Genomic DNA, 12,884 nt, shown 5'->3' with positions numbered 1-12,884 from the left:
ACAGTAGTCATCGGTCACTCACAGTTAGCATTATTTAGAACATTTAGAAAATGCATGATAAATTTAGGACATGAATTATAAATTAAAAAAGCACGTTGCACATGTTTGGTGACATATTGGGTACATCTTACTGCTATGCGGCTGTACATAGACATAGAGGAAGAAACTAAGGTGATTTGAACAAACACATAAACATGCACATTATTGACATAAGTAACACAACAAAATCAAATACACAATAGATACAAAAGAAAAGATTCAGCTATCAGTTTCAACGATCTAATGAAACCACACTATTGTTGCTGTTTATAAGGAAAACAAGACAATTGTTATTGGGTTCATACATTACGCACATATAAATCACACTACAATTGTTTGCAGTTGGCCTACAACACCGCATTGTTTTACCTCTTTTATCGCCGTTAATTATATCAATGCTACTTCTTAAATGTTTGGAAAATGTAATACTTATAAAGTTGGATAACATGAAAGTAATGAGTTTTAATTTCTAAAACATCTTATTTAATTTGTTATATTATTTTTTAGCTCATTCTAATCTTTATGATACTTTTATATTGATATTGTACACATTCGTGATAAAAATTGATTGGCTCTTGTCAAATGTTTCACACATTTCCATCAAGATTAGTAACTATCGAAACGCTTTAAAACAAGTGATACATGTTGCGCAACTGCGCGTGATTTATAATTTAGATCCAAATGTCTCGCGTGTCGAATCCGGGCATACTAACTACGTTTAGTTCAATTCATACAATTGATTCGCCCTAAAGCTGCTGAGTCAGATGTCAATAATTGTCGGATATTGTTTTGCCTTTTTTATAAAGATATACGGTGTGGTTGACAATTACGTTGTACAATGCATCATAAGCTAAAGATATGAAACCAAATCAATGACAATTGTGTTCTTTGGCTAAACAATGTTAATGAAGACCATAATGTAAACCTTTGTGGAAGGAAGCTGTGTCCAATGCGTTTTTGTAAATTGTTTTAGACCCAGACATATAATGTTTGCTGGATAATAATTGTTTTATTTATTGTATCATAACACAGTATTGCAGATATGGCCAGCGGTAGGTGTGTTCTACATTATCGTGTGCTTGTATGCATCAGAAATGTATATCGCACATTTTTTTAAATAGTACCAATGTAAACTAATAAACAAAAACTTTACAACACCTATGTGATTACATTTATAACTGAAATTAAGTGAAACAATCATCTATCCAGTTATGAGTTTCATGGGCTGATTCATTGGGGATATACGATATATAGTCAACAGATTTTCAGCTTCATCACTTCAGTGTGAGAAATTGAAAATGCAACATCAAGAAACAATGCGAGAACGTTAATATCAGCATGAAGGCGTGTACTTTGTAACATCGATTTAATCAAACAGTGAAATATAATGACTTTAAGTATAATATTGCTCTGTCTTTCCTGTATGGCTGGAGCCGAGTTTATTATACATGCAGCTGCATTGAAAGGTAAGACTGACAAAACTGAATGACAGTCTAGGAAACGTGGAAATTGAAAAGCATATCGTTCTGTTAAAAAGGACACATACGATAATATTGATGATGATTTTTATAATCTAAGCATATAAGCATAACAAGAACAGGGAATAAGTTCAAGAGGAATATTCCGAAGTGTTGTGTTTCTTTTTACCAAGAATTGATAAGGTGAATAATATAATCTATCTATCTATCTATCTATCTATCTATCTATCTATCTATCTATCTATCTATTTATTGCACGCCCTACAAAGTATGTACTAATAGTACTTGTATATTCTGCATCAGACTCAACGACATATGCTTTGAGAAATGGCATGGCTATTATTACCTGGGAGATCGACAGAAGGTCAGCAGCTGCGGATTATGTAGATGTCATCAATCCTATGAATACGAGGATGTTTAAATGCCACAGAACAGATCCGATAATTATTTCAGGAGACCTAGACAGAAAATATAAATTTTCTGGCAACTGCAGCAATGGACTCATATCCTTCTTGGTGTACAATATCACTGATGGAGATGCAGGACAGTATATATCTGTCAGTGGAGTGACTAATGAAGTGATTGGAAGTCAACTCTTAGTAGTTTTTGGTAAGATGTGCGCTTTTAAAGATATATTATTTATCATAGCTGCCATTGTATATAGTTTTTTTACTGAAATTTATATCTAAGTATATTATGTGTGATGATATCATCGCAAATGAAATTGCAGGAGACTTTTCTGCACATAATTGATGTGTATGATGTTTTTAATCTTTTGCATAGAACATTTATAAAATGGTTGTATTTGATAGTAATTCGGTATACGCATTGATTATACTCTAAAGAGTATGCTAAGAAAACTATATACTTCAATTTTAACTTCACTTTTTGTAGAAAATGGTGGCTAGATTATCGCAAAAGGTCTTTAAACAATGTTTGATTACAACAGATAGTAAATATTTATATCTTCCAAAGAGTAACTTATCAATACGTTTTCATTTGCATTCAATTAAGACTTCACTTGGTCCTTCGAGAAGGTGGTTGATTCTAACCACATTGTGAAAGCAGTCCTTTTGGGCCATCGGTTTAATTTGTGAGGACTAAATAATGTTCCAAAAAGATAATTCTAACATTGTCAAGAATTTCTTCAATAATCGAATTTGATCCAAAAAAGTAGCAAGGACAATAACCTTACTGTAACCACAGTGTTTTCATATACGTAAGACAGGGCTCCATATATGTTGAAATGATCGATTGATACAACATTTCTAAAACAAATTACTACTAAACACATTTCTCTAATTGTAGCATCTATCAGGAATGTTTAGGTACCATGGAAGCGGACGAGATCTTTTCCGCTACAATCAACATTAGATTAGTTGATATTTCGTTCTTAAACCAAACTGAATTTTAAATCAGAACTGACTTTTATAGCGTTTTTCAAAAATATCAAATATTATTTAAAGTGAACATATTTATTTTCATAGAGAGTACGCGTTGATACTTGTATACGTCATTTTGAAAATAAGCAAGAAAACTTTTCTCTACAGAAAATATTAATTTTCTCCCCAATATCGACCAGGATGCTCCTTGTGTTTTATCGTATGATTGTAATTCTAGTATTCATAACTTGATATCGACAGGTCTTATGTTAAAAGTATGTTTGGAATGCCTAATAAGATTGTTTATTTGAATAAAATGATGTCTAAGTTGATTTATCTCCCTGCGTTAACCTACGTGATTCTGCAATGTATATTTAATTTCTATTGTGTGATTGACCTTTGTCCACGATTCAGAGTATGAGTTTGGACCTACCTGACTAATATCATTTTTAATTTGTATTAGTTCAATGCACAACATTAATTCTGACCCTAGAAGATTCTAGAAACTATTATTGTTTACAGTGTGGATATATTGTCCTTTAAGGTGATGGAATTGATTTCAGAAATGGATATTGAGGCATGGGAAAGGTGGGGATGTAAATAAGGTTAGTTACATTAAAAGTCTTTGTTCCTATTGTACAATATGTATATTTTGATCAGTCTATAAGTTTTATTCTGTTTTATGTGAGAGGATTTATTCATTTAAATTATTCACTGGAATTACAAGGTGCTTAATCAGTTTTGGATTAAAGCACTTTTGGAGATTATTGTGAATTCAATCAAAGAAATTCTGGATTTTAATTATGTGACCGTGATACAGCAAGACTGTTACATCAGCCCATTCGACCCATCAGAACATCCAATGCTGTAATTCGATCTGAACCCTTTACTATTGGACTTGTGATAGAACTTAAAGAATTATTTGGGATTTAATTCACAATATTGTAAGTTGCTTTTTATTGTTCACTTTGTATTCTATGGAAATATAGTACTTTTTGTATTTTAATGCATTTGTTAGTTTTAGTTCTTTTTTATTAGTTAGCGTAAGACTATAGAGTCTTAACATTTCAAACAAGAAAGATAATATATTCTAAAACAATTCTAACTGATTCAGCCCTGTTCTACAGATATCTTATTAACCCTATAAAGGATACATTTTATTCAGCAAGCAATAAAGGAAATGTACACCAAGGTATATAATAAAGACAAAATATTGCTTATCATGTCCTGTATTTCAATACGTAATATAGGACATTAGTGTGTAATTTTAAGCACAAAATATGTATACCACATAAACGGATAGTTCAAGAGATGATATACTAATGCACGAAAACGGCACTCATATTCGCAAATATCTTATGATAATTATGTTTTAGCCCCGTTTCTGAGGCCAGACATATCAAGACAGAAAAACGCCAGGGAGCCCACTGATTCTGGACTGACGATGTCCTGTCATGTCAATGCAACTGGAACACCTCCTGGACATTTCATTCCGGTGAATTATACGTGGAAAAGAAATGGTGAAACTGTTGAAAGCAGCACAAAATACATGGTCGAATATTCAAAATTAAAAATCAAGTCGTTACAGCGTTCGGACCTGGGCAGTCAGTTCACCTGTTTAGCATGGAATGACTATGGTGCCTTGTCTCCGGAGAGCACGGTTTTGGAAATCTCGCAATATTGCATATGTAGGTTGCATACTATACTCTGCTATATAACTGAATAAAGGCAATCTCACGTAGTGACAATAACTTTACACATCAGATTTAAGTACACAATCAACTTCCAGGATATTAAAGATAAAGCAGAGAATGGGCCTTGTTTAAATGATTCATTTTGTTGATTTAAAGTGTCACTGAAGGACGAGATACTCTGAAACATCACTAGCAATTAAGTAATATGTTTGAACTTATGTGTAAGCAGATGTTTAATTAGAAGATTTACAATGCAAGACTTGTATGTTGCTCTTAGAAGTGTATAATCCGTGCTCATGAAATAAATAGTTGGATTTAGTAAAATCTTCCTAGTATTAAATAAAGATAGTCTTAAATCAAGTACAAGTTTGCTACATGTCATTGCAGACTTGGGAAGCTGCGAGATGAGCTGTGTACATGGATATTGTGAGATGTATGGGGATGAAACTAAGTGCATCTGTGAAATGGGATGGGCAGGATTAAACTGTTCTTCAGGTAGCAAGGATCTATCCTAGGAAACTGATCTCTGTAATATTATAAATTTTAGCCAGTGTGTCGTATCGAAAATATGAAATCAAGAAATTACTAAAGTAAATCCGTTAACTGGGTAGGAATTATGACAATGTGAACTGAAAGTTCACCTCATGGCACGATAAGGAGACTGTTTTGGCGCGGCATATCTCCATTCATATTAACTAAGCAAACTTTATTATATCTGACTGGAAATCGCCGAAAACTTGATTTTAAATTGACTGTTTACCGGAGTCTACTGCATGCAACGCCGTTGTTTGGTATACATTAGTGAGAGTTCTCTCGGTAACTAAATGAGACGTACTGCAATGTTTGCACTATTAAATGTCAAAATAATGTAGTTAACACGCTAGGTATGCTACATTTTGCACACGAGATGAGCGATCATCTTAAACTACCTGGTACAGGAGTATAGTCTACAAGATTTTGTGCAGTTGGTGCCACACATCATGTGTGACTATAACAGCTTGATAGTGCAAACATTGCTACAATTCATTTGATCCTGATGACTTACCCTTACTTATTGTTTATCTTACTGGTATGCTTACTTTTTAAAATAGTGTTTGCCTCTTTAGTTCTGATATTTAGTTATGACAGTGTATTCCAATATTATTTTGCATCAATAATTCTATTTTGCGAATCAACAATACAGATAACACTATTGCAACAACTAAATGTTTATTTTACAAACTGTTAGCGTTATGCGAGATTTCTTTGCTAAACCACAACATTTCTCAGCAATGTTATTCACAATTTGGTAGCTTTTCCACACTTTCATCACGTCCAAAGGCTGTTATAAATTATATTCAAAATTAGTACAAGTTTGTATAAGCAATTATGATACATTAATTAGATTTATTTTTATCAATCTATCACCGTGATCAGATTGCTTTCATACGGAACGAAACTTGTTTTAGCACATTTGATATTTTCTTTTTGTAGAAATAGATGAATGTTCATCTAACCCTTGTTACAGAGGGACATGTTATGACAAATACACAGAATATCTCTGCGTATGCGCCCCAGGTTGGACCGGGAAACAATGCGAAACAGGTGAGTTATTATAATAGCATAAACATGATGTTGCAGTTTAATTCATAGATATCTGTCTAGTGGTCAACATAACCTGCAAATAAAGATAACATAATTATCCTTTGAAATGTTGTCATGTCGGTGATAATGGACTATTTCAATAAACTTAGTTTGCGCCAGTCTATGATACTTACGTTTATGCATTATACATCTCGGACCTAGGCGTAACAGATCAAAGTATGTTTGATATCTTTAAATACATTTATCATGCCATCTTACTTTAACACCGTTTATTATATGTCTAAAACACTATCTTTATTTGCCTCTAAGCATAAATCTTCGTTCCATTTATTACGCTTGTACAAAACGAATTGGCTCGTGGTTAACTTTAACAAATGGAATCCAAGCCCTTGTTATTCTACTTTTATTCACCGTTCACAATGATGTCCTATCTAGAAGTTCTCCCATATCGTTTGACACTATCAGATAAATCATAGTTTTCCATGTCTTTGTTTGTTGCATTTTACAGACATTGATGATTGCGTCAGCGGTCCATGCATCAATGGTGGAAGCTGTAACGATCTTGGAAATGGCTACGCGTGCCAATGTGCCCCAGACTGGACCGGGGACAAGTGTGAAAAGGGTATCTTCTTGTACTTGTATTGCACATTAATATCAGTAAAAGTACGCACGTCTTTTGGGCCATACTGATGAATTATCCGCGTTAAGGACAAAAGTGTAACATCAATATTGTTATCACACTCTTTGGAAACAACTAATATAAAGTCTGTATAGTATTAGGTATAAATAATCTCTTTCTGTCCTTCCTTACTTGGAAGGCGTTATTGCAAAATGGTATTTATATTTTCTTGTAAATTTCCTTCATATAGTTCAGCAATATGACTAATGACGGCAACTTGACAATACTCTCTGAATCATTTAATATTTCCCACAACCATTTCCTCAACTGAGTATCCAATGTATTCAAAGTATTTATGTCATAGAAACTAAACAAAATATATGCCTAATATACACAAGGCTGACATATATCTAATTCAGAAACATATATCGTTAAGTTGAGACGCAGAAGATTCCACACAGTGTTCACAATAAGCACTTTAAATTTATGAATGGAAAATCATTTGCCCATTTTTATTCAATAATTGAGTAGTCCCTTTCATGGATTTGTGTGATAAAACGGTGCATATTATTTGTGATAAATATACGTCTGACTTCGACATTCATACATACATTGGCTATTATTGTGTTGCCAAAGATGGCTGAAGTGGTACAATCCGCAACACAAGTAGTAATTCATTTAAGCGTTATTCGTTATTCCTTCTTCCTAAAATAATACAATAAACACAAATGCGTTGGATCTGTGTGACTTAGAATATAGTTACTTTGTTTCAAGTATATTTTATTTCACAGAGTAAACAGATAGACAGAACATAAGAAAGCGTCGAAATAATTTAGGATAGAACAAGTATCCAAAATTGGAATTGTTATGTGTCTCTTTTTAACCGTATGTGTCTTGCTATTGGAATTTTTTTAATTTAATGGCATCATATAACTTCAGATTATGTGGAAAGTAAAGAATTATCGTATGATCAAAATCAACCGAAACATCCTTTAAAAAAAACGCCATGCATGTGTTTATTGATTATATTTCTCCATAGTTATGACAATTAATATGCTGATTATCAGTCTTCAATATACAGCTCATGGGAATCTGACTTCATCCACTGACTTTATTACCGCTGCAGTTGGAGGTGGATGCATAATCATTGCTGTGTTTCTAACCATCCTTTGCATATGTTACAGGTAATTTTAATACGTGTCTTTACATAATTTAAATCCATTGCAAGAAGATGTGAAACAGTTCCGTTGATACAGGCCTTGTCAATGTCAATATTACAGACGATGGTTATGCAGGAAAATACAGAAAAAAGATGGCTGTTAGAAAAACGGTCAGACATGTTTGGGTACGAGTAGATATACGGTGAAGGCAGTTACTAAAATTGGTTTGTGTTATTGATGTACTGTCGATACCTGTGCCATTTAGCCCATTCAGCAAAAGAATTGTATGTCCACAAAATTTCGATTCAACGAGTCAGAATAAAAGATTGGAATTTGAAGCGTCTGTTCCAAAAGTACGCATTACAAGTATACAATAAATGTGTGTGGATACAACATAGTAAACTATATAATAAACAAAGGAATGGACTGAAAACACTCATACCCTGCTAGAGTTGCATATATTCACGAGAGAGTAATTCATCCGATTACCTGTGAAATTCAATGAAATATATAATGCTTTGCACATATAATTAAATATGAAAAATTTGCTGTGCCATTGGCCTAAGGAATAAAACAGCAATGATGTCAGCAACAATAACAATTCACTACTTATAACAAATGGTTCCGGAGTAACATTTGCCGTCCAAGTGTTGTATGAAGTCTAAAAAGTATAGAAAATTTATATTTTAAATTTGAGTATTTTAAATACTGTGCTCTGTCATCTTTGTCCAAAACTGTTGCAATAGTGTGAAAACTCTACAAGAATACACAAATACTCTCTTCATATACGGACTTATCGAAAATAACTTTACTAAGCAAGGATAATTTGGTAACCTTGCAGAGTCTGTGATAGATCAAAGAAAAGGCACATTAAGATTCTTTTATCTGCATGTCTTGTTGACACAGATCACGTTTTATGCCAACTATTGAATGACTGGTAAGCGAACAGAAATTTTATAGTTACTGCAATCAATCCGTCTATTGCATTTATATAAGTTAAGTAAACGAGTTCATTCTCGCTATGTTATAAAAAATATCGGTAGCATTTATTTAACACTTCTATTATTATTATTATTATTATTATTATTAATTGTATTATTATTATTATTATTATTATTATTATTATTACAGAAAACATAAGCCAGGAGTGAACATGAATCAAATGAACATCGCAGAGGAGATAGTGAACCATGGCTTCGACGGGGTTCAGTCTATGCATTACTGGACTATAGATGGTGAACAATTATATGGCACTGGAAGACGAGTTAAATCAAATGAATCTGCGGAGGAAGAAGATACCACACCTTCGAATTGCAATCAACTTCTTCGTGTAGCAGGAGACTTGGAATCCGTCAAGGATGAGATAGAGACAGAAAGATGTATACACCCAACAATTGCTATATTCGTAAACAGTGAATTTGAAGACACTAACATCCTAACAAATAGGCAAACGTTATCTTCGGGGCAGGATTGCGAGGATTTACAGATCCAGGCAAGTGACATCAACTTACCTGATTGCAATGCCTGTCCAATTGTCGATGAAGACATAGAACACGTCAAAGTTAGGATAGAGCCCGATACAGATGGATATCTACACCCGATCATCCCTGTAGTCCTCAACAGTGGAATGGAAGGCAAGAACGTTCTAAGAAATAGCCAGAACACATCTTCAGGACATGAATGCAGTGGTCCACAAGTGGAGCCAAGAGATACCAAACCATTTGATTGTAACTCCAGCCATTGTGCAGAAAGAGACAGGGACACTGCCATGGAAGGGATAAAGACGGGAACAGACGGATATGTCACCGCAACTATCTAAAATTCATCCCCATGACATGATTGCAAATACTATACAGGTGGAAGAAAAACATACCAATCAAACGTACAATAGTCGATGATTGTATGACAAGGAAGATACTGAAACAGTCAAGGATTAGGTAGTGACGGACACAGTTGGATATTTTCACCCGACCATTGCTCTATCACTAAATAGTGTATTGAATGGTGAGAACCCTCTGAGTAATGATCACATCCTTCGGACATGATTGCGATGGTGTTCATGGTGATTTTTCAAATAATTCTGAGAATTGTTATGCAAATAAATTATTTCTTTCTGATTAAAGCATCAAGGGCTATATTTACTGATGGAGAAGAATCTTTTGCAATTTACGTCGTACATTACTTATGTAAGAAGACAAGTAAATGTAGCGAATTTTACAAAAGTCGCATCTGGGTGAAAATAGATAAAATATATTTGAAAGAAATGCATTGTTTGAAGTGTATACATGGTTTTTTATACAATTAACTTCTATATTCATAAATAGTTTGCAAATAGCAGAAGGCTCAGAAATATAAAAAATATAGTTGGATATGTTTGGAGAAGAAGCGTTTGATGGTGTTTAAAATTGTTTGAATTATTTTCCCCTGAAAAATTGTCATCTTCAGTCGTTTTCGTGCCATGTGTATTTAGTAATATACATACCATTGGTGCATACATATGTCAAATTTACATCTGTATATTTTTTGGTACCCAACGGTCAGTGAAAGTCTACACAAATTTTATGGAATTCCAATTTATTACAAAATTTATCACGATTGATCCAAGAACCATCTTCATTTACAAAGTTATTTATTTCTAAGAATAGTCCTTTTTCAATCGAGTGTTTGCACATTACATGTTGCAGTAGAATTTCGAATGATATTACTAATATTCATTCATGTTGGTATTTGAGGGAGTTCTTTGTTTCCGACATTAAACGTTAATTGTATTATATGTATGGGAGAAGAGAAGGTAAAACGTAGCTTCCATTTGGGTGTAAGAGTAACCATTTTTCTGTTCCAGTATATCCGCCATTTTAAGTGCACCTTCGTAAGAGTCGCTAATAAGTGCTTGTTTGTATTTTGTGTTCTTGCCGCTCTGAAAATAAACTTATAAAAAAGAAAATTGGTTCATTTTCATTTCTTGAATATTCATAATTAGTTAATAGCTCAAACGTGGGGAAGACTTGATGCATGCATAAATATATTGTTAAAAATGGACACGAAAAATGGGAATGCGAACAACAATACTAATATTAAGTTATAACCCAAGATGTGGACTGTGGTTAGGTAATTTCTATTAGTTTGCTGAATTTTCACTGTCACAATTCTCAAGAATTTGTTTTCTATCATCTGTCTGTCTGTCTGTCTGTCTCTTGCATTGTCTTGGATCAGACGAAATTACTATAAATTGGATGAGGTAAAGTAGTATTCATTCCGGTTTGAAGTCCAGTCTGTGGAATCATACACGGTTGTGCTAAAATTTGATGGAATCATTCGTTTACATTATTCATTGGAATTAAAAAGCAATCATTGATTCTTTGTACTAAAACACTACTTTGTGAATATTGTGAATTTATTCAAAGCCATTCTAGATTGTAACTGTGATCCACGCTGAAGAACAATGCATTAAAGGTATACGAATTCCCAGTAAGATATTAATGTGATAATAAGATCACTGTGTTATCATGGTTTTGTGCAAACTAGTATTCCATATGGAGGTGTTTGAATTCATACGGTGGTAACGTCTTAAGCAATTCTTCTGGACAGAAGTAGATTTCTAGTGTCCGGTACACAACATCCGGCCTATGGCGAGTATTTTTTGACTTGAGAAGGTTAAACATGTTTAAATGGACTTTTGACTTTGGAAGAGGTAGAAGTGATAATATTGACGAAATTGAAGGGATTTGAGTTAATGTGACTGGTTTCCACATAAGAAATTCTCTGTCACCTGATCTCTGATTTGTTACCTTCTAAAGGATATGACCTTGTTGACAAGTCGGATTGATCTTGAAATGAATATTTGACAATCACCCTGGTTCTGAAATTTTATCTTAGCTTTTATATAAAGGTTGTTTACTTAAAAATTAATTATTCCTTCCTGAAACACCAATCTTAGTAGAATCAGCTTTAGTTGTGTTCAGTTATAATTTGAGAAGATTTTTGTTTCATTTCTTCATTGGGATTAGACAGTGCTCATAAACTTTAGAGAGAAAGCAACCATTTTGGAATTGCTTTGAATTCATTTAAAGATATTTGGGATTATATCATTGAGACACATCAGTGCTAGTACATGAAACTATTTCAGAGTATTGGCACATAAGCAGAATAGATTGAACTTAACATTATAATCTCTGCATTCTGGCAGACTTAAAAAATTAACAGATACATGATATGCATTGGTTCAGTGAATTCTATCACTTCTAGAACTACATCAACCCAGTAGCATACTTAGTTGAATAACTTCGGTCATCAGAAATAATCAGAAGCAAATGGTATCGAATATAATATTAAAGGCTATTATATGTTGAAAGTGTCATAGTAAGAAACAAAACGCAATTTCAATCAAACGTGGGAAAGTTAATGATTGATATATTATGTTTAGATTATGTGCACACATGTAATTTGAATACTGGAAAATAAATTGACACAAATGCGAAACAATTTATGTTTTCAGCAGGTGGATATGGACAAACAAAACAGCTTTCTGTGTGGTCACACCTAAAATGAAACCATCATGAGGATAAATGGTTACATAAACTTTATTCTCTGAAGATTGTATACTAACTGATTTCCCTTTGCGTCGTACATTAAGTTGGTTACTTACACATAATTAATCTCATTCTAGTGATCAATTACCTACACATAATTAATCTCATTCTAGTGATCAATTACCTACACATAATTAATCTCATTCTAGTCATCAATTACCTACACATAATTAATCTCATTCTCGTGATCAATTACCTACACATAATTAATCTCATTCTAGTGATCAAATTTCTCATTCAAAGAGCAGAAGCTGGGCATTTTTCATAATTATCATAACATCTGATTGACCATGCACGTCCCTCTGTGGATCTGTGTTCCACGCGATGCCCTAGAATCTC

At 33.4% G+C, this 12,884-nt stretch overlaps 1 protein-coding gene across 1 annotated transcript; it reads left to right on the top strand.

Annotated features, from left to right (window-relative positions):
* The first annotated feature begins 1,159 nt into the window (after positions 1-1,159).
* On the top strand, positions 1,160-10,900 carry LOC149798651 (uncharacterized). The gene is made up of 8 exons (XM_089956958.1): positions 1,160-1,505; positions 1,821-2,126; positions 4,276-4,587; positions 4,981-5,088; positions 6,067-6,177; positions 6,686-6,799; positions 7,878-7,980; positions 9,088-10,900. Exons 1-8 carry the CDS (start codon positions 1,427-1,429, stop codon positions 9,773-9,775), a joined length of 1,821 nt encoding a protein of 606 aa, XP_089813084.1. The 5' UTR covers positions 1,160-1,426; the 3' UTR covers positions 9,776-10,900.
* The last annotated feature ends 1,984 nt before the right edge of the window (positions 10,901-12,884 follow it).

Source organism: Sinohyriopsis cumingii, chromosome 5, assembly GCF_028554795.1.
Source record: "Sinohyriopsis cumingii isolate HCF-2022 chromosome 5, ASM2855479v2, whole genome shotgun sequence".
NCBI lineage: Eukaryota > Metazoa > Mollusca > Bivalvia > Unionida > Unionidae > Sinohyriopsis > Sinohyriopsis cumingii.
This window is presented reverse-complemented; position numbering and strand designations above follow the sequence as displayed.

What these genes read in the sequence shown, in the direction of transcription:
- LOC149798651 (XM_089956958.1), top strand. Translation starts at nt 1,427, where the DNA reads ATGACTTTAAGTATAATATTGCTCTGTCTTTCCTGTATGGCTGGAGCC. An exon ending in AGGATTAAACTGTTCTTCAG is followed by an intron (nt 5,089 to 6,066) that starts GTAGCAAGGATC and finishes TTCTTTTTGTAG; the next exon opens with AAATAGATGAATGTTCATCT. An exon ending in CGGGAAACAATGCGAAACAG is followed by an intron (nt 6,178 to 6,685) that starts GTGAGTTATTAT and finishes TGCATTTTACAG; the next exon opens with ACATTGATGATTGCGTCAGC.